At 33.9% G+C, this 23,944-nt stretch overlaps 2 protein-coding genes across 2 annotated transcripts in view; one reads left to right on the forward strand and one right to left on the reverse strand.

Moving 5' to 3' along the window:
- LOC143920231 (uncharacterized) overlaps window positions 1-23,944 on the reverse strand; it is a 433,558-nt gene that overhangs the window by 308,132 nt on the left and 101,482 nt on the right. The gene's annotated exons all lie outside the window — the stretch shown is intronic.
- HisT (Histamine transporter) overlaps window positions 1-23,944 on the forward strand; it is a 79,479-nt gene that overhangs the window by 37,330 nt on the left and 18,205 nt on the right. Inside the window, exon 6 of the mRNA XM_077442978.1 lies at window positions 10,675-10,899. Coding sequence (XP_077299104.1) covers window positions 10,675-10,899 — 225 coding nt within the window. The remainder of the gene's footprint in view (window positions 1-10,674; window positions 10,900-23,944) is intronic.

The raw sequence follows: 23,944 nt of genomic DNA on the forward strand, positions 1-23,944 counted from the left end.
ACATTGATTTTTATATATGTATGTATATAGATTTATAAATAAATAGATGAAGCATAATTTTAATAAACTAGTGGTTTCACCCGGCTTCACTCGGTATTTATAACATTTACACTTGGCCAATCTAATAGTAATCATTGTATTAAATTTATTTGAATATTCATTCGTTTTTCTACGAACCAACAATAGTTACATACATACATACATATGTACATAGTTACATACAAAGTTTCTTTCGAAATTATTAGATACATATCATTTTTCTCTGAGCTGGTCAATTCGTTTATTTTATCAAGGTAAGCCAGTTATCAATAGAATTTTTGTTATTAATCCACAAGAATAGTCGAAATATGATTTTTCTAATTGGAATTTTATTTAATTCTCATATAAAGACAATTTAGTATATTATCCCTATTAATTCTATTCAGATTCTTGTAAATACTAGTACGAGCTTTTAGGTCGCAATTTTACCAATTTAAAATTCAGCACACTTCCAATTAACCCTTTTAAACGAAAACAAAAAATAGTGTGACCAGAACACTATCCCAATAAGCATGTTTCAATAGAAAATACTCAATATAAAATAGTATTAACAGTGGGAAAAAATCCCAATTGAAAATACGTACTTTTGACTGGTTTGAACTGGACGACTACTTAGAGAGATTTGAAAGCTGAAAAGTACTGCAAATGAAATATAAAATACCTGACTATAGATTCCAATATTCATTTTGAACAGGAAATTGACAGATTTTGAGACATCGACCGAACAACACCGAGATATAGAAATTTTTAAAATATAGGGATATAAAATTATAGGGATTTAAAAAACATACATAGATATAAAAATATAGGGATTTAAAAAACACATGTACCTCCGAATCTCGAGCCAATCAACATTTTTTATTACCAGATTCGTGTTTACTGGGCATAGATCTATAATAAAAGTGATATCTCGTCTCTGAACCATTTTTCGTGTCGAACAGTGTTATTTGTATGGAAAATCTCAAACTTTCATCGAGTGATATAGTTGATTGCGATTAAAATTGTCCAATCGATTCTTTTTCATCATGTATCATCAATTTTACTGTGTAGCTCGAAATTTATCATCTATAATGAAAATATAATTTTTCATTTTCCGAGTATTATTATGGAGATGACTCACTTCCTCGTCAACCGTTCCGTATCGAAAAAGCATAAAATATAAATCGGTTTGTCGCAGTTTATGCCTCGTAAATAAAAGGTCAGGGAAAAGGGCCTATTGTAGTGTACCTATTGGTATATATTGGTACTGTGTAGGTATACAATAAGGAGACAGGTAAACACGCGGAGGCACTCGGAAAGTTAAATGGTTCGGTGGCTTAGCCGCTCCGCCATAAGGCCAATAATCGAACCGCGACAGAAGGCACGAGAGAGAAAGGGGGTTCTCATTCAATTTGGGGCAACCGGGAGGCGGGTTTTCCCCAGCCTCTTCGAGAGCGAGTTTTCCGCTTAATTCTGTCACGTAGACAATGGCGCTAGTTGGCGCCGGGCGTCGGATTTTCGCGCCGCTTGAATAATGCCCGCCGTTTCCTACACTTTTCACTTGCTTCTTTTTTTTATTTTCTTCGCGCCTTGTAGCTCAGAAATTGTTACACTACGCCATCTTCTGTCTGGTCCAATTCAAAAAAATGTTTCAGCTTTCTCTTACAAAAAATGCTCGCATCCCCTTCGGTTTCCTTTGCTTTCTTTACTCGTTCTTCACGTGTGCGTTTTTCATATTTGACAGTTATTTATTTGTTGAAACGCCGCAAAAGAAAACTTATGTATCCGTTTATTTCTCAAAGTCTATTATCTTAATATTGTTTAATTCAAAATTTAGAAAATATGAATCTGTATTAATCTATATATACATATGTATATAAAAATGAATGTCTGTGTGTGTCTCGAATAGGCTCCTAAATCACTGAACCGATTACGATGGAACTTTTAGGATCTGTTATATGCATGTCCGGAAAGATTACTGTGAAAAAAAAAGCGGGAAAAAACAGGAACGGAAACGGGAAAAACGGGAATGAATGTCATTGCAACGCTATAATTTCAAATGTTTTCGCGTCGCGACCAACGTGTTCGCTGCCTGCGTTTTTCCGACAAATGGGAATGGGAACGGGAACGGGAAGGATAACGGGAACGGGAACGAGAACGGGAATGGGAACGAGAATTGCATGCGTTATTGTGGCATTGCAACCATTGATGTATAATACACATAGATGGGCCCTGACGTGTGATTTTGATCGGAGATCTTGTCTTCACTAACTGAGGGGTGCGGAGGGTTTAACTAGCGGGGAAGTTGGGCTTTTTTCCCTACGACGCAGCGGTACCTACCTACCTACTAAGAGAAACTGTGCATGCGCCATGTATTTTGCATGCACCAAAAGGGAGACCAGTATAACACGTGAGGGCGGATCTAGTGTATTATACATCAATGATTGCAACGCATGCCGGGTTCAACTAGTTTCTATATACATACATATAGAAAAGAGTAAATAGGTTATGTAGATTAGGTTTTTTTGGAAAAACAATAGTTTAATATCATAGGTGGTGCGTGCTTAAGGGCAAACCCGTAATGGCATCATGGAAAAATGTATTTTTTTTTATTAAATAAAATAAATAACCACTTGAAGTGTAGTAAAAACACTCAGCCGAAAGGTCGTACTCTCAGACAATTAAAATAAATTCTTACAAAATAATTACGGGTTCCTTCTTTTCAAATAAAGTGACTAAAATTTGGAATAGTTTACCAAATTGATTAGTAACCTAAACCTCTAAAAATACAATGATTTTTTAAAACTTATGAGTTTTTGTAGTTCTTCTTTTTTGGTTTATTCTTACGTAGATATTGTACATATGAGCCGTTATATTTGAAAGTGGCGGTGATTCGATTTTCAGTTCCAAAAACACTATTTCTGTTTGACTTAATTCACGTATTGTTATCACTTATTTTAATTCGATATGTTCAAAATTAACGTATACAAGCCACCAGTATTTTTAAATATAAACATTATATTTAAAGTTTTGTGAAACATTTCTCGAAATGAAGAAATGTGGGCTTATAAGCCACTTACAAATATAACGGATCATATGTGTTTTATGTACATATGATAAACATATTTTAGTATTTAGTACTTAATTTGATGAAAATCGGTGCGACTTATCATTTTTACTCTTTTTGTATGCATGTACAATTATTTCATGAAAAAAAAATCAAAAGTACTATCGATAGTAAATTGTTTACGATATTAAATGTAAGTATCGTCCTATAAATGGTTTTTCATATGTGATATTTGATGCTGTGTTGGCTTCTTGTTAAAATTAACGCTTCATTGAATTCAATTTTGACCGTGGGTATTTTTCTGTGAAACGATTCGCTTAGATATTATACATATCTCTCAATTTTTTTCATACGGTACGTCTCTTCGATGTTTGACTATCAATCCGTGAAAATTCTTTGTAGTGCGTGAACATACTGGGGATAAAAGGAGCCATTTACTGTAACTTTAACTTGATAAATCGCGAGCAGTTGGTGTGTTTCAAAATCGTAAGCACATATAATACATATATTGTACATATAAGATATAAATAAATTTCATTATTCGCTAATGGAGTTACTTTACCATGGCCGAATCCAATAAAACACATTAATGCGATAAATAAATCATGACAAAATTTCGACGAAAATCATAATACGAAAAGATTATTTAATATGTACATACATACATCGAGCGAATGTATTATGTGTGTGTGTAATAGATCTTTAAGTCGGCGTTTGCCAAGTGCGTAAGACATCACGCTAATTTGCAAATAATGGGCCTAACGAAAATATGAAATGCAAGAACTTTTGAAGGGCGCCGACCCACTACAGAAATGTTAATTTCCAAAAGAAAAAAGTTGCCGAAAAAATATAAATATATATTATATGAAGATGTTTTTCTTCTCGACTCTTTTCTCGTAGCGCGTTCCGCAGTGGACTTATCTCATAAATCTTTTTTTGGCCCTGGGCAATCATTAAACGAAAAGTTGATGCGGAAACTTTTCAATTTTCACTTAAGTTTCTTGCAAAACAAGTTGTCTTTGTATGACTTTTCACCGATTTTCAATCGACATTGATCTTTTTTTTTTTTTGAAAAAATATATGACACAATGCCATCTATCAAATTCGAACCGAAACTTGGCGCTGAATTTTTATAATATAACTTTATTTTTTATCAAATCAAGTAAAAAGGAAATTTTCAATACAAATCATATTTCCTTTTTAATTATTAAATATTGAATAAGAACTTTATATTTATTTATTTATTGTAATATACAAGTATACCACAGTGTCTTTACAGGTCACCCCAATATGCCACTGCAACTGCCTAACATATTTATTTTACTTAATCTTCGTTTTTTATATAAATAAATATACATTTCTGCTTGAATTTTGAAAAAATTGAATTCATTATAATATAAACATTTTTTTTATATTTATTTAATAATTTAATATTTATAAACCAGCAATCGTTAATATTCATAAACCAGCAAGTCCCACGATCGTTTCCTATCAGAGTTTGCCAATTTATCTGATTTCCATTGAAACGTTTCCAACAAATTGGCAACCTTTACCAATTTCTTGCAATTTTCGAGTTTTCGGCATCTTGAATTTTGACGATTTACATAAAAAAAGCTCTGAAAAAATATCAAAAAGTTTATCAAAAAATTTGTTAGAATGTATCCATAGATGTCTCTATGATGCTTTGTTAAAATTGTATATCGATTTTTCTAATTAGCCGGGAAGGCACATTGGGGTTTGCCTGTTAGCCTTTCTTGGTATATACATATTTTATTTTACATTAATATAAACCATTTGGGTGTACCTGTTAGGACTTCTAACATATAGACCCCAATGCGCCTTTCCAGACAATTAATTATAAACATTGCAGCATTTTTATTACATAAATCGCTGTATTCATAGAGACTGAAGAACACGAAACAATTAAATAATCCATAGAGACATATATGGATTAATTAATGACGGGTTGGATGAGTTTTGCCAATTTGATAGAGGAACCGTTTCAACAATGAAATCAGATAAATTGGCAACTCTGATGAGAAACGACCGACTTTGGGTCACAAATATCCAAGTCCGACCAGCAGTATTGAAGATTAGCATGGGATCGAAACCGGTAACCTCTCGGGGCTAAACATAAACGCAACTACCGAGCCATACTGCTGGCTAATATACATATATGTATGTAAAATAAACTAAAAAAAAATATGACATATGCACGTATGCGGTGACCGTTTACCATGCATACATTTTTTGTTCTTTCGACTTAAGATCTTTCGATTTTCGATCTTTTTTTTCCAATATTTGCTTTTTCGATCTTTCGACCTTTCGATGCCGTGATGCACGAATGATATGATGAAGATGCTGTTTTCAATATTTAATATGTATTATGTGCCTTGGATACTTTGATGTGATACTTTTTGCATGTGTATAAATAATACAGAATACATATGTAGAAGCAATTTATTTTATTCGATGGTCGAAAATTAAATATTCTTCCAATATAAAGTTAGTTGGTGGAAATTTCGAATGTTTTTCCGGTTAACTATTTGCACCGTATTGCCGTCGTACGGAAAACTTTTACCCAGCAAACAACAGCGAACATCAATCAACCGGAAGTTGAATTCTTCTCTAGTTCACGAAGCTGGGTCGGGTTTTAGGATCTGCCATCGAGAAAGCTGGGTTTTCTCAAAATGAACTGGAGCATAAGCCACTGTCGGAGGAGTGATATTCCTGCGCGAACAGAATTTTAATAGGAAATTCAAGCTCCCATCAGAGGTATTGGTACTGTAACTCGAACGACCTCGCATCAAACGAAAGCAATGAAAATCGTGATAAAAACAAGTCTACAAGTACTTTTCAACGACGTGATAAAAAGTATCCGCTATTTTTTCTTTTATTTATAAGCACACTTTTTATTTTATTTTCATGTGCCCGAACTCTTCGAAGGGAGGATTTATCAGTATAACGAGAGGTAATTTATACCCCATCGTACATAACCAGTCTCGAATAGCGAGAGTCGAACATGAACCGGCGGTCGTACGTCAGTGTCGCCGTTGCCAAACGCATACATTATTCCATCGGAAAAACTCGACGTGTACGTGAAAAATCCCGCCGATTCAAGATCTCGCTGATTTTATAGACCTTTATCCGAATTTAGAGGATTTATGGACGACCCGAGTATGTACCTGTGTTCAACGCTCGTTTTAATCAATAGGATCGGGGAACTTACAATGTTCGTTCTAAGAAATGTGTAATATCAATTCACAAATTATTTATTTTCATTACATTTTATACCAGGAAGGCCTTACAGGTAAACGCCAATGCACCTTCCTGGCCAATTACAAACAATGCAGCATTTTAATTACACATGTCGTTGAAATACGAGACACTAAAAAACTCGCAAATTAAGAGGACTGGATACCCAAAACCTTAATTTCGATATATATATTGAGTGATATATGTATATATATATATATATATATATATATATATATATATATATATATATATATATATATATATATATATATATATATATATTGAGTGAATGCGACAATATATGTATATCAATATATATATTGAGTGAATGCGACAGTTGCGCCTCGACCAGATAATACCTATTTTAAATTGACAAAATCAAAGTTTTGTATTCCCCAGTTTTCTCTTCCGAAACTGGACCAATTTAAAAAAAAAAATTCATCATCAGTATGATAAAGATATTTTCTGTGTTTCAATTTTCGTATTTTTTTTAAAATAAACCGTTAAATTGGCTCTTTTCGTGCGTTTAAAAACGAGGTGATTTTATATATGTTTGGTGGGTCCTAGCTCCTATAAAAAATAAATAATCAAAAAAAAATTGAAACATGCCTATGGTGGATATCCATAGCATATTAAAAAATTATTTCTCTAGTGTCATAATTGAGGAAGGGAAAAGTCTAACACGTTTGTATGGACAAGGCGCTGGTGTCCATACAAACCCTCTTAACGAGACATCTATGAATTGTACATTAATCATACTCAAATAGTGGTGACATAGTAGGTAGGAGGGTTTTTAGGCAATTTTAATCGGGAATCGTTTCAACAATGAAATCAGAGAAATTGGCAAACTCTGATAGGAAGCGATCGACCTGGAGTCACAAATATCCAGGTCTGACCAGCAGCACTACAGATATACTCAGAAAAATTCTTTTCAATCGAGATCAGCTCATGGGGTCGTGCCCGGCGCCTCTCGGTTTTAAGCAGAAGCTTAACGACGGAACTATGCTGCTGGCTAATATCAATTTATATCAATGGATGATCCGATGACAATCAATCGATACGTCTATCAGTTGGTAAATCATTTTTTTTTTCGCATTTCAGCCGATTTATTGCTAGAACCTAGCCATTATAGAAAAGTTTAAATATCTATACAACCAATTAAATATCTAGGCAACCTTTTTTGGCTGCGGGTCAAAATAAACCAAAATGTGATTAGTCAGTGGGAATTTTCATTTAAAAACAGTCTTTTTTAGTAAATAATTTTTTAGACCTATAGAATTGTGTAGTTATTTCCTTGGAGTCGATCGTTGATGTCTTTATAATGGTTCATAATAAGAATTAAAAATTAATTTCGTTAATTGAGAACAAAAGTCTTTAAAACTATTGTTTATCATTGAGTTCGAGATCATTTTATATCGATTTCGTTAGTAAATATTTGTATGTCATAAAAGCACTCTATAAATCTATTAACAAATCTTCGACTAAGTCATCGTATTTTGGCATGAAACATAAAATCTCCATATTAAACGAGTTGCAACATTCAATTTCTTCCAAAAAAGCTTTGAATCGACGGTGTGTTAATGAAGATTGTGCTGCTGTTATTTTTTGGGAAGATCTTGATAACCTTTTTCATTACATCTTCAAGTTGTTGCGTAGATCCATTTAGATAACAAATCACTTTTGACCTGACACATTCTTAATAAAATATATTTTTTATGCAAAAACAAAGCTCTAGCCCTAACCAATTAACTAAAGTGGGTCACTAGAAATTGTCAAATGTGTCACTTGATGTCCATTCTACATATAAATTACCCGTAATGCCACAATGGTCCAAACTTTAAATAAATAAATCGTGCATCTTGAACAATTTTAATCCAATGATTCCATTAATTTATCGAACTGTATGTATGTTTTGAATTTTAAATAAATTACTTACTTTTTGAAATGTTTTCATAAATTTGATATACGATATTTTATGCATATTATTAACATATTTGCAAACTATAAAAAATAAATATTCAAATTATTGTAATCTTGTAAGCTCAGTGTTTGGAAAAAAAAACGGTTTAATTTTTCTTATCCAACAAGCCATGACTGATTGCTAGGTTTGCGTAATCTCTTATGATTGTTTCCATAAGTAATCTTTTTGACAGCAGCAACAATATTGTAAATGTACATAATAAGTTACAAAAAATGAATCATTAAATTGTTTTAAAAAATCTCATATGAGTTGCGTTCAATTGTGCATTTTATTTAGCAATATATCAATAGATGATGTAATGTAATCGTTAGAACATTTAACCTCGAGACTTTGATTGATTTGTATCTAGTTACCATAAACTTAATACATCTGGGAATATGATGATATACTCACAATCATAATATAATCGTTACATTGCCTGGCCTTGCATCGGCTCGGTGAATGTTAGAAAAAATTCGATGTGACCAACCTATTACCTTATCTACATTTGTATATGAGGAATATAAGAAGCATAAAAATCAAAATTTGATAATGAAATATAAGATATGTATGTATGTACATACACGTTCACACATGCCGGCCATGAGACCATTTTGGAAACAAATTAAGCGCAAAGTCAAAGATCAAAATAAAATACTGAAATATGTATATTTCAAAAAAAAAAATTACATTATAATTTCAGTCTGATCCGTTGAGTGGTTTGGGAGATAATTGAATACAAAAACTTAAAAAAAAGAGGACACCTATAAGGGGAGGTACCATTTCCAGTCTACTTAAAAATTTACATCGTATCGATTAAGATTTCAGTAACCGATACTAAGTTTCAGTTTGATAAGACTAATGGTGTTCAAAAAATCCCCAAAATACATATACATATATGTGTCTGTGTATTTTTACTAACCTCTTCTTAGCTTGCAAACGATTTGGTCGTGACAAGGTTTGGGTTCTTATCCGATCGTTTTCAAACTTTGCCATTTTGCTCGGTTTGGTCATCAATATAAGTGGAAATGACGTCCGCCATTACCATGGTGAAAAATAATCGTAATAGACACGTTTGAAAATACTGCATCTTCCTTCACGGTGACGTCTATCGTCCACACTGTTCTGATCGTTTTTTCCCCTTTTGCACCCCTCTCGCTATGGCAGATTGGGCATTATGCAATACTCATGATCAAAGTTTACGGAGAGAATTGGTGATTTCTTAATTAGGTTTTTTTTATATATTGTCTTAATTTTATAAACAAAATATAAAAGAGGTTAGTTTTTAAAAAACATGTTTTTTTCTGGATCATAAAAACGTGATCAGTGACCGATTCTGAGTTCGAATCAGTTAAAATCACAAAACTAAATCTATTTACATAGATAAAGTAAAAATATCTACATACATACATATGTATATATATAAAATTATCTACGTACATACAGTAAATAAAGTAAAAATGTATTTTTTTCAGAAAATTTTATTGTTTACGATCTTATTGCGATGAAATGAGTGCCATGAAAATTTTTGATTCAAAATTGAAGTATGTAGATTTTCACAACAGAGAAACATTCTTCTTTTTTTTTATATTACTGATTGGCCGTTTACTTATAAAATATTTAATGCACCCGTTTCAAATTAACATCGACGTAAAAGTGTACTTGAATTACTTCCGATTCTGTACATCACTTATGTATAATATTTATATTTATGTATGTACTGGTCTCAAATTGAATCTGTTCGACAAACTTGTGCGTGGGTCAAACATCAAAGGCCTCTTACGAGATTTAAAGACCGCGATCATGTTCCGCAAATCGAATAGCTGGGTATTTTTGCTATCTGCGAACGAACCTTTTCCTCCCCGTTTTCCGCCGATTCATCTGTGTATATGCGGGAAACATTTGACGTTCGATGTTTTTCCAATATGTATATTACACGCATACGCAGACGGAAAATTCTAGATATTTTCGCCAGAGAGCACGGGATGATTGGGTATACGTTACTAACGAGCTCTTTGGCTCCGATAGCCGCAATCAAACATTATACTTGCTCTGAACAACGTTCCCTAATGCCTTAATGTATCCCTCTATTCAGTGACTTGTGATCCCATTGTTACGCACGGCTATAAATCTATCCGTGATATATTGCTCTGAAATTCGGATTACTTGATATTTGCCTTGTTATTTATCCACTCCCATCCTAATTACCCGGGGGTCCTTATTATTTTAGTATATCAATATTCTCTCTAAACCAACAATTATTTCGGCTTAGGCACACACTCGCTTATAATTACCGACCTTTATTATCTGGCCGTCCAACATTATTTTAATGGAATATCCGAGTATGATATGTGTTTATTTTTTCCCTTAGGGCTTACGAGTTTCAGCTATACTCGGCTCCTTCGGTACGATGGCCGGTTCCTGGCTGAAGGTGTTCTCCGTTCCTCGTGACATGTTCTGGTTGGGTTTTTTGGGCCAGTCGGTCGTGGGAATCTCGCAAGTTTTCGTGCTAAATCTTCCGGCGAGGCTTGCTGCTGTGTGGTTTGGACCTAATCAAGTTTCCTCCGCCTGCAGCATCGGAGTCTTCGGAAACCAGGTAAAAACTTTTCCTAACTTCTATATATGCATATTTTATTATTTTTTTTATTTTTTATTTTACATCTATACCAGGAAGGCCTTACAGGAAAATCCCAATGCGCCTTCCTGGCCAATTACAAATACAAATGCAGCATTTTTTTTTAATTATAAGTCGTTGAATTGCGAGACACTGAAAAAACTCGCAAATTAACGAGACATCTATGAATTGTACATAAATTTTTATTGTACATCCATCAAATTTCAAATAGTGGTGACATAGTAGGTAGGAAGGATTTTTAGCCAATTTTTTTTTCCGGGAACCGTTTCAACAATGAAATCAGAGAAAATTGGCAAACTCTGATAGGAAACGATCAACCTGGAGTCACAAATCCAGGTCTGACCAACAGCATACTCTGAAAAATTCATTTTCATTCAGGGATAGAACCCGGCACCTTCTTGACGGTAAGCAGAAGCTTAACGTCCGAGCTATGCTGCTGGCTATGCTGATGTATGTATGTCTTACTAAAATTTACAGATTGGTGAAAATAGCTTTGTCTAAAAGTTTGATCCTGGGTTTTTTTATTTGTTTATTTATTGAAGCGTCTAATTTAATATTATAATGAATATTTTCATTTAAAATTTAAACCCTATTCTGATGAGGAAAGTTTGAAAAATTTAAAGACCATTTCATATCCATGTGTTTTTTCTTATTCTTCTTTGATGGCCGCTTTTTTAAGACATCATTTTATATAATCGAAAGTATTTTTAGTGGCATTATTAATTTTCATTTAATACTGGTAAATCACAGGACTAGGATTTCTGCCCGGATCAACCCGGAACAGAAATTCGCGGAAAATCGCGGAATTTTTGACGTTCCGTTTCCTGGGAATTCGTATCTGGAAACCCGGTAAAAATATTTCAATCAAGTTTAATAAAGGTTAATTTATGTTTACCCTACGATGAAACTATAGGTATAATATTATGAAGCAAGTGGATCCTTCTTTTATTGACGATTCCACAATGGAAAAAACTCTTTTAGATTCTGTGACAATTGTGTGTTTAACAATGAATGAAAAATTATAGATGTAACTATCAAAGACAAAACTACAAAATAGCGTAAATAAAAATAGGCTTCTTGGTATTTTAAAAATCTATTTTTATGAACGTTCTAAGATTCTTAGAAGAAGCTATTTCAAATACATTTATTTTTACGATTACGTATGTATGTATGTATCTTGAGAACCCGGGAAACCCGGGAACGATCCGGAGCTTCGTCCCGTGTCTTGGGAATTGAAAAAGTCCGGGAAATTAGAAACCCTACTCAGGACGTATTTGTTTTTTATTATTCTGATATTATTCAATATGTAATAAATGGTATATTTGATTATTTCGATTATGTATGTCAAAACACAATCGCGAAATGAAAAGTAAGGATTTACTATAATAATAACATTTTATTCCAGTCGATAGGGAAAATGGTGAATTCCTCATCGTCCATATAAATAATATATAGATAATCAAATGAATGATAAAATAAATAAATGTAAACATGACCGAATGACAAAACAGTTACAAATCTGAATAATAATCCAATTTAAGCAATGAGAATTTATTTTGTCTATCCTTGTTAAGCTACATACCTTTGACCTTTTTCCACATTACCCCAGGACTGTATTTATATCTCAATCAATAACTTTTAATCTTACTTTAACGAAAAAATAATCTTGTTTACGTTTGAAGGCGAGAGAGCTTTTGTTAAATGGTCGAATTCAGTAAAAAAAAACATCATTTGCCAGATGAACGATCGATTTTCAATCTAGCCGTATAAAATCAGATACTATCTACTAATAAATAAAATGTAACGTAATTTAATTAACGATTTCTATATAATTATATCTTATATTACATGTACATACATACTCCATTACGACATTCTTTTGTATTATCATCGAGTTTATTCATGTTTTTTCCATTTGGCTCGGTATTAATTAAACACAGCATCGGGGCCCCTTGCGAGTCGCCGTTTTATTAGCGCGCGAACAAAGAGATCTAGGAGAGCTTTTGTCCGGGTGAAAAGGCGTAATGAGCCGGTTCAGCAAAACGCTGTTTGATATTACCGTCGTTCGAAGGCCACGACTACTTCTAAATTGTTGTTCGAAACCCTCGAAACTCGAAATGCTAATCCCGCTTTTTGTGCGCTTGCCTCTTTTATTGCCGTCGAGTGGAGAGAGAGATCAGCTAGCTATGGGGCCCGCGGTCCAGGGGTTAACACGCTCCCCATACGTCCCTTTTATTTTTTTGATTCAGTTGACTTGAAACGGCGCCACGCCCAAATCGCGATTAAATGGAAATGCGACTTTTTCAATACCCGGGTCGGTTACTTTTTTTTTTCTCCCCACCCACTTATCTTTTTATACAACATCCTATAGAGAATCTTGCGTTTTTATTGCCGGTCTACGGACGGACTTGATTAAATGCCTCGCAAATGATTGGAATAGGTATAGATGTGTACATTTAAATACATATTAAAGTTTCAGATTGAACTCAATTGTGAAGGACGATAAATTGATTACGATTGTAAAAATGTTTAGCTTCCTTTACGTACTGCATTGTGTTCATTAGGGGCCTACCTCACGGAACCGAAAGTGATAAGGTCGAAAAAACAAATATCGGAAGACAAAGATCGAAAATAGAAAGATCTTTAGTCGAAAGATCAAAAAAAAGGGTGCATGGTAAACGGTACTATGTATATATAATATATATATATCAGTGGCATGCGGTGAAATTAACTCTCTTTTTGTCATACAGCCTTGTTTAATGTGCGCGCGCAGAATACGGGAGGAAAAGCCTGTTCCTCTTGTTCCTGTTGTATCCTGCTCGCGCAAATTAAGTGAGGATGTACGACGGGGGGGGAGAGAGTTTTACCGCACGCCACTGATATATATACTAACCGTTTTTCATATGTATGCATGGTAAACGAACATTTTCGACTTTTTTACGGTCATCCGTTCATTAGATATATGTATATGTATGTGGTAGTAATTATTTTAGTATATATATTATGACACTGATATTTTTTTCCGGAATAATTTTATAGATATCGTATTACATAGATGTTATATCTATTCCTCTACCGTTCTTGGCAAAATTCCCCACAGAATGGTCCACATTTCTTCCAATTCCGCTTATCGGTTTTTCTTTATATACGCCAATTAACATAGGATTCTTTCTATACGGATAAAGTTGTCGAAATATATGAAAAAATAAATATAAACTGGCCCTGGCTTAACGGATAAGAGAGTTTCGCAAAAAACAATTTTTCTGTATATATGTACATAGATTGAAATGTTAAATTTTCACGATAAATTGTAAATAAAGTAAAAATTGCGCTACATTGTAAATTATTAAAAAGTATAATTCCCTAATTTGTAATTCGGAAAAACTTATCCCGCAAACTTATAAAACGTTTACCGGCATTATTTATGATACATATTTTATAATTCTTTGTAACTTTATGTTATGTTTGAAAGAGGCATAAGTTCACTTTTCTTCATTTGGAGAAATATTTCGCAAAACATTAAATGTAATGTTTTGCATTTAACAATATTTAAAAATACTGGTGGCTTGTAATATTTTTATTCTGCTTTTTAGAGATTCTGGACATATCAAATTAATTGTTATGAATTTGTGAAGAAATAGTGTTTTTGGAAGTGAAAATTGGACTTCCGCCAATGTTAAATAAAACGGCTCGTATATTTAAAGCAGCATTTCCCTAACATTTTATTTTATTTTACATAGATATATACCAGCAAGGCCTAACAGGTAACAGTAGCAGGCCCAATTCCCCTTCCTAGATAATTAATTACAAATATTGCAGCATTTTTATTACATACATAAGTCGGTGTATTTTAAGAGGCTGAAGAACACGATATTAACAATTAATTAATTAATGAATTATCCCATAGAAACAACTTTGGATTTAGACATGTACATATTTTTTTACATATTGTAGATAAATCACATTCAGATATTTGTGACAGCGGGTAGGATGATTTTTGCCAATTTGATGAAGGAACAGTTTCAACAATGAAATCAGATAAATTGGCAAACTCTGAAAGAAACAGCGTCACAAATATCCGAGTTTGACCAGCAGTATTAAAGATTAGCACGAGATCGAACCCGGTAACCTCTCGGTGCTAAACATAAACGCAACCACCGAGCTATACTGCTGGCTGATATACATACATACATAATATGACTTAAAAAATTTTAAACTTTTTAACCAACCATTAATACTTAATGTGACTTTGATTTCACATAGAAAAGGGTTTATTTTTTATGTTATTTCTAGTTAGATAAAACGGAAAGTTTTTTTAAAACTTCAAATGGAAATACGATATATTTTTCTGGTAACCAAGATTCGTCACATAGCGGTGTCGCGGTGATCTTAGCATCTAAATTAACCAGTGCACTAATTGGCTACAACCCCATAAGTGACAGACTTATACACTTAAAACTCAACACGCATCCGTATAAACTAAACATCCTTCAAATATATGCTCCTACTGCAGATGCCGAAGATATTAAAATAAATGCGTTCTATGCTTCACTACTCGATACATTGTCAAATATCTCAAACAAAGAAATGACCATCATTCTTGGTGATTTTAATGCCAAAGTCGGTAATAATAGCAACATTGATAACATAGTAGGTAAATATGGATTGGGTATTCAAAATGAGAGAGGAGAGAAACTTATAAGTTTCTGCATTGAAAATAAAATGTCCATTATGAATACTTGGTTTCAACATCATCCTAGGCGATTGTACACTTGGATATCTCCTGGGGATCGTCACCGCAACCAAATCGATTATGTATTAATAAATTCTAGATGGAAATCATCGATACATAACGTCAAAACATATCCAGGTGCAGATTGCGGATCGGACCATAACTTACTTGTTGCTAAATTTCGACTGAAATTGAAAATGATTAAAAGACATCAAAATAAAGCAATTAAACTCACCAATGATGATGTAATTAATTTTGGCAATGTAATCAGAGAAAAAGATGCAGAATTCCAAATAAATCCTAATGTAGATGTAGAAGAGTCTTGGAAAATTTTTAAAGATCTCATAATTTGGTATGCCAGAAAACATCAAACACCGCAAAATGAACATCGTAAGTCTTTTATCTCTGATTCAACTTGGGTTAAGATAAAAGAACGTAAAAGACTTAAACAAACTGGCATAACATCGACAGAATATCTTGAAAGGTATGCAATATTACATAAAGATATTCAAAGGAGTTGTAGGCGGGATAAAGCTAAATATATAAATGACATATGTGAGGAGATAGAAAAACACGCATTAAAGAATCAGGCAAGGGATATTTTTCACAAAGTAAAAATCGTCACTCAAAAATTTTCACCCAAAACTTGGACAATAGATGATCAATTTGGAAACACGCTTACAGATATTGATGTGATACTCAACCGATGGAAAGAATACTGTTCGGAATTGTACAGTGGTAGTTCGTCGACCTCAATTGTTTCCCTAATTGATGATGTCAGGGAGCCTGACATCTTGACATCTGAAGTTGTAAATGCCATAAAGAAACTGAAATGTAAAAAGTCTCCTGGCAGCGATGGTATACAAGCTGAACTTCTGAAAGAGCTTGGTGAAACTGCGATAAAGGCGCTATGTAATATGTGCAACAAGATCTGGGTAAACGGAGTATGGCCGAAAGATTGGGTCAATTCAATATTCATTCCCTTACACAAGAAAGGATCTACAAAAAAATGCGAGAATTACAGGACCTTAGCCTTAATATCGCACTCTAGTAAAGTATTGCTGTATATAATTAAAGATCGTTTGAGCAGTTACCTTGGATGGCAAATACCGAACGAACAAGCAGGGTTTGTAAAAGGCAAAGGGACGAGGGAACAAATACTGAATATACGTCAACTCATTGAAAAATGTCGGGAGTTTCAAACTCCAGCCGTTCTTTGTTTTATAGACTATAAAAAAGCTTTTGACTTTGTGAACTGGGACTATCTGTGGAAAGTTCTACTGGACATGGGAGTCCCCATGCATCTTGTAAAGATAATACATAACTTGTATAATGATAACAATGCAGTAGTTCGAATCAATTCGCTAAATTCGACAATTTTTCGAGTACAACGTGGAGTAAGGCAAGGGTGTATATTATCTCCAGACCTATTTAATATATATGGAGAGTATATAATGCGTAGAGCACTGGATGGTTGGAAGGGTGGAGTGTCCATTGGTGGAAAAAAACTATCCAATCTTCGGTATGCGGATGACACAACGCTCATAGCTAATAATCATGAAGAAATGGCCGAACTGATCCGTCGTGTTGAGACAGAGAGTAATGTGCTTGGCCTCCAGATAAACCGCCCCAAAACAAAAATTATGATAATTGACCGTCACCAACAGCTGCAAAACAACAACTCAGCTTTAAACGGTATAGATGTGGTTGATAATTTTGTCTATCTGGGGTCACTCATATCTAACAACGGCGGCAGCGAATTGGAAATACGGCGCCGGATTACATTAGCAAAATCGGCAATGTCACAACTAACGAAGATTTGGAAGAATAGAGCCATTACAACTGCTGTCAAAATCCGTCTCGTGAAGAGTCTCGTTTTTTCTGTCTGCCTTTATGGTGTCGAGACGTGGACCATGAAGGCGGCGGATAGACGGAGAATCGATGCCTTCGAGATGTGGTCCTGGAGACGGCTACTGCGCGTGCCTTGGACCGACAAACGCACGAATGTGTCTATTCTTGAAGAATTGAAAATCAAGGATAGATTGTCAACAATATGCCTGAAACGTATATTGCAGTTCTTCGGCCACATTGCACGAAGAGGTGAGGAGAGCCTGGAGCGGTTGGTTGTGGTTGGTAGCGTCGAAGGCAGAAGAGCCAGAGGCAGATCCCCCGCACGCTGGACTGACCAAGTATCTGCAGCGACGGGCGCTTCCACGGTAGCAAGTCTTCGCCTGGCCGAATTTAGAACTGAATGGAGGCAGCTGGTTGACCGCACATCATAGTCACGATCCTCAGTGATGAGGGAACCGACAGCAATATAAAACGGAAAGATTATTAAAAATGTTAAAAAAATATATCTTAAAAATTCGATTAGTTTAGTTTTTGGATTTGATAAAAGCATAATACATTTACAATTTGTACAGCAGATTTACTCAATTTTATCAAGACTCGACGATAAAAACATTGATTTACATATATTAGTTAACTGAGGCGTGTATCTACTAAATTAAATTGTTGAAGTGTGCGCTAAACCCCATCACGTATCTTTTAATTTGTTTCAATAATGGAGAATTTTCAAGCACGCATAATAGATTGAATTAAATGGACGAAAGAGAGGGATTATGTTCAAATATGTACATACATAGGTTTCCAATCAAATTTTCCAATACGTCCCTCTAAAAGGTATCACGAATTACAATTTGATGCTCTCGAGTCCCGAAAGGGTTGAAAAACCCCATCGAAACGTTTTGAATATATTTGCATATTTGAGTATGTAACATTACAGAGATATATTCCAATATTTGGGCGATTCCATTTTTATTACAAACAATAACATCAACACTTGGTGATCCACGCACGCTGGAAACAGCCTTTTTCGATAATTCAACGGGTTCAAATTTCAGTTCCAGGCACGTGAGCACATTTGCATTCGAAAGTTGGGCAGTTTTGAAATTTATTGAACATTAAGGCTGCTCGTTTTCCGCGTGTGTGTTTGTAGTAAGTTCGTACCCTCGGTGTTTGAATTTCATCCAGATTTTCAGTAATTGGATTTATCCCGTTTCCCAGCTGATGATTTTCCATGTCTTCAAACGGGTCACGGTCCTCCTACCCGAGACCTTTCTATGAAACCTTTATACAGATATTTGGTATGGTACGTATATGTGTGTATGTACATATATTCAATGATTTAATATAATACAAAGTGTATACGTTAGCGGAATTTTAATGTTCGGAAACAACAATGTAATTATTTCGTAATGTGAATTTGCCACGGCCACTGACAGTGACTCGGTCGCTTGTCATTAAACCTAGATTAACCATCTGTTTGCCGCAAACTGTACCCTCGTTTCGGCAGGGGATTGGTTTGCCAAATGAACGCAAATAATCACTTGTCGATATAATCTTCGTACAATTCCGTGTGTGAGGTTTCCGTATCGTTGTTATTATTATTTAACATTTAATATTACGAGTGGCTTCGATGTTGGAGTGCAGGTTTCAATGAGCCCCGACAGGCACTTTAGAACTACTAATCCCATTTACATACATAGTGTAGCTAAAATCGATCGACTGAAAACTCAGCAGATGCTCTACACTAGTGGAAAACGCAACAGATGCACCCTCTTAGTAATATCGAATGAGGCTTTGAATTAATTACATCCGTACTTTCCGATAGTACATAGATGGAGTTTTGTTCGATGTATTGTGTATTACATATATAACATATGGGGCTACGTGACGAGACAGAATGTTAAATTACAGAAAACACAAATATCGGAAGGCAAAAATTGAAAATCGAAAGATCTTAAGTCGAAAGATCAAAAAAAAAATGGTGCATGGTAAACGGTACATACTCACGTACGTACTCACTTAATTTGCGCGAGCAGGATACAACAGGAACAAGAGGAACATGCTTTTCCTCCCCTATTTTGCGCGCGCACATTAATACGGGAGGAAAAGCCTGTTTCTCTTGTTCCTGTTGTATCCTGCTCGCGCAAATTAAGTGAGTATGTACCGTTTACCATGCACCATTTTTTTTTTGATCTTTCGACTTAAGATCTTTCGATTTTTGATCTTTGCCTTCTGATATTTGCGTTTTCTGTAATTTGACATTCTGTCTCGTCACGGAGACCGATAACATATGTATATTACTAGCTGAACCCGACATACGTTGCAATGCCACAATAACGCATGAAATTCCCGATCCCGTTCCCGCTCCCGTTCTCGTTCCGGCTTTTGTTCCCGTTCCCATTTGTCGGAAAAACGCAGGCAGCGAACAAGTTGGTCGCGACGCGAAAACATTTGAAACTATAGCGTTGCAATGACACTCATTCCCGTTATTCCCGTTTCCGTTCCCGTTTTTTTCACAGTAATCTTCCCGGACATGCATACAACAAATCCTATTAGTTTCATTGTAATCGATTCGATGGCTAAGGAGCCTATTCGAGATGCACAGACAGACAGACATTCATTTTTATATATGTACATATATACATATAGATTTTATTTTACATATATATAATATATATATATATATATATATATATATATATATATATATATATATATATATATATATATATATATATATATATATATATATGTATATATATATATATATATATATATATATATATATATATATATATATATATATATATATATATATATGTCTATACCCTTCAGGTATAAACACAGATTACCTAAACACAATCTGCTTTAGGTCATCGACTTTAGGGAGTCTTTAATTAATATTATGTATTAGATGTATTATGAACATTTATAAGGATTGTAAATAGGTTTTTGAGCTCTTTTTCCTATTATGCTGTAGATTAACATTAGAATAATATAATACTATGATTACTAACCAAATTAAATTAAATTGTAAAATAGAAAATGATCAGTAGATCAGTAGCTATTAAAATAGATATAAGATGTATTGTGGACATAATTTCGTGATAATAAAAAGCATTTATAAATCAAAATATATACTATATACCAGGAAGGTCTAAAGTAAACCCCAATGCGCCTTCCTGGCCAATTACAAACATTGCAGCATTTTTTTATGACATTCGCTGAATTTTGAAAACCTATAAATTAGCTTTAATTAATTAATCTAACATCTATGGATTTAGACTTATATATAATTTTTATTGCATACTAGCTGAACCCGGCATGCGTTGCTTTCCCATTCTCGTTCTCGTTCCCATTTTTCGGAAAAATGCATGCAGCGAACGCATTTGAAATTATTCAATTGTTTTATTTTTATTTTACGCCTAACAACGCCGGTCGCGACGAGAAAAAAATTGAAATTATTGCGTTGCAATGCCACTCATTCCCGTTTTTCCCGTTTCCGTTTCAAGTGGTGGTTCAACGCCGTGGAGTAACGTCTCTTCAACGCCGTGTCGTCATAAACCAACCTATTAACGTAGTTGCCAACAAACACACTTCCTTGACTACACAATGGCGCTTCATACTTTCGCGTCGGTAAAATCGTAATTACGAATATTATTATTAAGACTTTTTCCCATTTTTTTTCACAGTAATCTTCCCAGACATGTATACAACAAATCCTGAAAGTTCCATCGTAATCAGTTGAGTGGTTTAGGAGCCTATACGAGACAGATAGACAGACAAACAGACATTCAATTTTATATACATATGTATATAGATAAATCAAATTTAGATAGTGGTGACATAGTGGGTAGGATTGTTTTTGCCAATTTGGTGGAGGAACCGTTTCAACAATGAAATCAGATAAATTGTCAAACTCTGATAGGAAACGATCGACTTCGGAGTCACAAATATCCAAGTCTGACCAGTTAGAGACTAGCACGGGATCGAACTCGGCAACCTCTCGGTGCTTCAAATAAATGCAACCACCGAGCCATACTGCTGGAAATATACATATATGTATATGTATATATTTTTCGCGTACAAAATTTACACGAAACCTTCAATTTTTGCATAAAATTTCATGGCGAACAAAAATGTCAAATGAGTACAAAGGTTGAAAATGCTTCGTCACCGAGATATTTATACGGAGAATTTCTTTTGCCGCTGCGCAATAATATTTAATTTAAAGTTTGTGAAAAATTCATTCTCATTCAGTCATTATAAATATAAAATGAATCACATGTCTGATAATATTTTTGTTATATGATAAATCATCTCATCTTGATATTTACATTCCGTCCATTTTTTGACGTCTGCTTGACGCTTGACGTACACTTGGCATTTTTTTGCTCTCCTTTGCATCTTTTCTAATTCCTCTCTACATGGTACTTCCTTTATCCTTATTTAATCGATTCATCTAACTCGGCGTTTCTCAATTTAATTTAACCAAAAAAAAAACCCTCTTGTATTTTTTACAAAATTCCTATTGTTAAATGTTAACATAATCCAAAAACACGCATTAAATCTTTAGCGTGAAAGTCTTAAGCGTGAAAGTCTTTAAGTTGAAAATGATGTGGATTGTTTGCACGATTGTTTTTGTGAGAAACAGCACGTTTTGTCCACTTTTATGTGTCTGAAATGAATAGCAAAATAAGACCACATATTTTGCAGCTTCTTCAGCCTTGCATACGTATGTATGTGCCTAGAAAATGTAAAATGAAAAATTATATTCTTTTGCGCAAAATAATGTTTTGTTATTCTTCCTTTATTGTGGAAACTTTAATTTCAAGTCACAGAAGCTAAGTGTTCTGCTGAATACCATTTGAGTAACGTTAGTTTAGTGTACATATGTCCATACATATACCTATATGTATGTACTAGGGATTTCAATTTACCGTTAAATTTCATAAACCGGTAAACGGTAAATAATTTTACATTTCATTTATCGGTAAATACCGGTATACCGGTATTTACCTATAAATGAAAAAAGTTTTTTGCATAGATTATATAACTGTATGTAGTTTCTTTTCATGAAAACGTTAACTTACATATATTGAATCGTAAATAATTAAAAATAAATTTCAGGTATACATTTCAGGTATATGAATATATTAAAAAAAAATCGTAATTTTATTTTTTTTTATTTTTAACCTATCATATTTATTTATTTAAAGTTTGGAACATATGAAAGTTTCAATCCTAATTAATTGAAACAACCGTCTGATCACATTTATTACGATTTGGTTGGTCTGTGTTCCCAATGAATTCATCAATTATTCAAAATTGCAACATTTAATACTGAAAATAAACAAATCAAAGACAACCTAATCTACAATACACCATTTCCATCGATTTTTAATGTAATATTATGCAATTAAATGCTTGTACATGTACTTAATTTGCGATAAAATAGTTTCCGGTATTTAGCGACGGCGTAATTTTGACGATTTACCGGTATACCGGTATTGCAATCCTTAATATGTACATACGTACACTCTTGAAGATGTTATTCTTTCTTTCGGAAGGAGTTCATCCTAATTTAATTTTCTTTATTGATATGTATTATTAACATTTCTTACAATATAATATGTTCACTATTATTCTGAAAATACATGGGGGTTTAAGCGTAGTTTTCCCATTTTTTATTACACATTCGTGGGGTTTTACGATTTCGATATATCATTGTCGCATCCTCCTCGATTATAACCCCATAGTCCCTCTATTCATCACTCATTCTGAATACGTGAACCTTTTTCTTTTGTTTCGCCTGAACCATTATTATCCGCTCTGACAAAAACTTTTATAGTAATATGATAATACTTAATAGTTATTACCTCTTTTTATATGAGAAGATCTTGCCGAGTGGGGCGTGTAAATCACGGCCGAAATTTTAATTGTATCAAGATTGTAATTCAATTTTTATTTTCATTACGGTGAAACTTTGCGTTGCAATAACTTCGGAATGGTCCAAGTTTCCGGATATGCTCTTCTGTGAAACATTTTGAATTTCCCAAATAGCTTGATAGTTGAACTGAACGGAGGTCTTGCAAAGTAACTTTAAATTAGGATGTTTTGCTAAATTTATGCCAAGAATCCGGTTTGTGTACCTTGCCCGAACAATTTTCGTGAAATATGTATATACGTAGGTATTAACGAAAACCAAAGCCATTCTGCGAAGATTTGTGAAATTTCCTACACACCCGATTAAGTAAAGCAACGCTTTCGAACTTACCCGTGTATTATTTAATGGATATCATTTTTGGCGGACCTTTTCTTCGATCGCGTAACTTCATCATTCTTAAATTGAGTGCACACTCGTATCATACATACTTTGAAGCTAGTATGTAGGTAATCTGAAGCTGCTCCATCACGATGCTTCCC

Source organism: Arctopsyche grandis, chromosome 12, assembly GCF_051622035.1.
Source record: "Arctopsyche grandis isolate Sample6627 chromosome 12, ASM5162203v2, whole genome shotgun sequence".
In the NCBI taxonomy this organism is placed as follows: domain Eukaryota; kingdom Metazoa; phylum Arthropoda; class Insecta; order Trichoptera; family Hydropsychidae; genus Arctopsyche; species Arctopsyche grandis.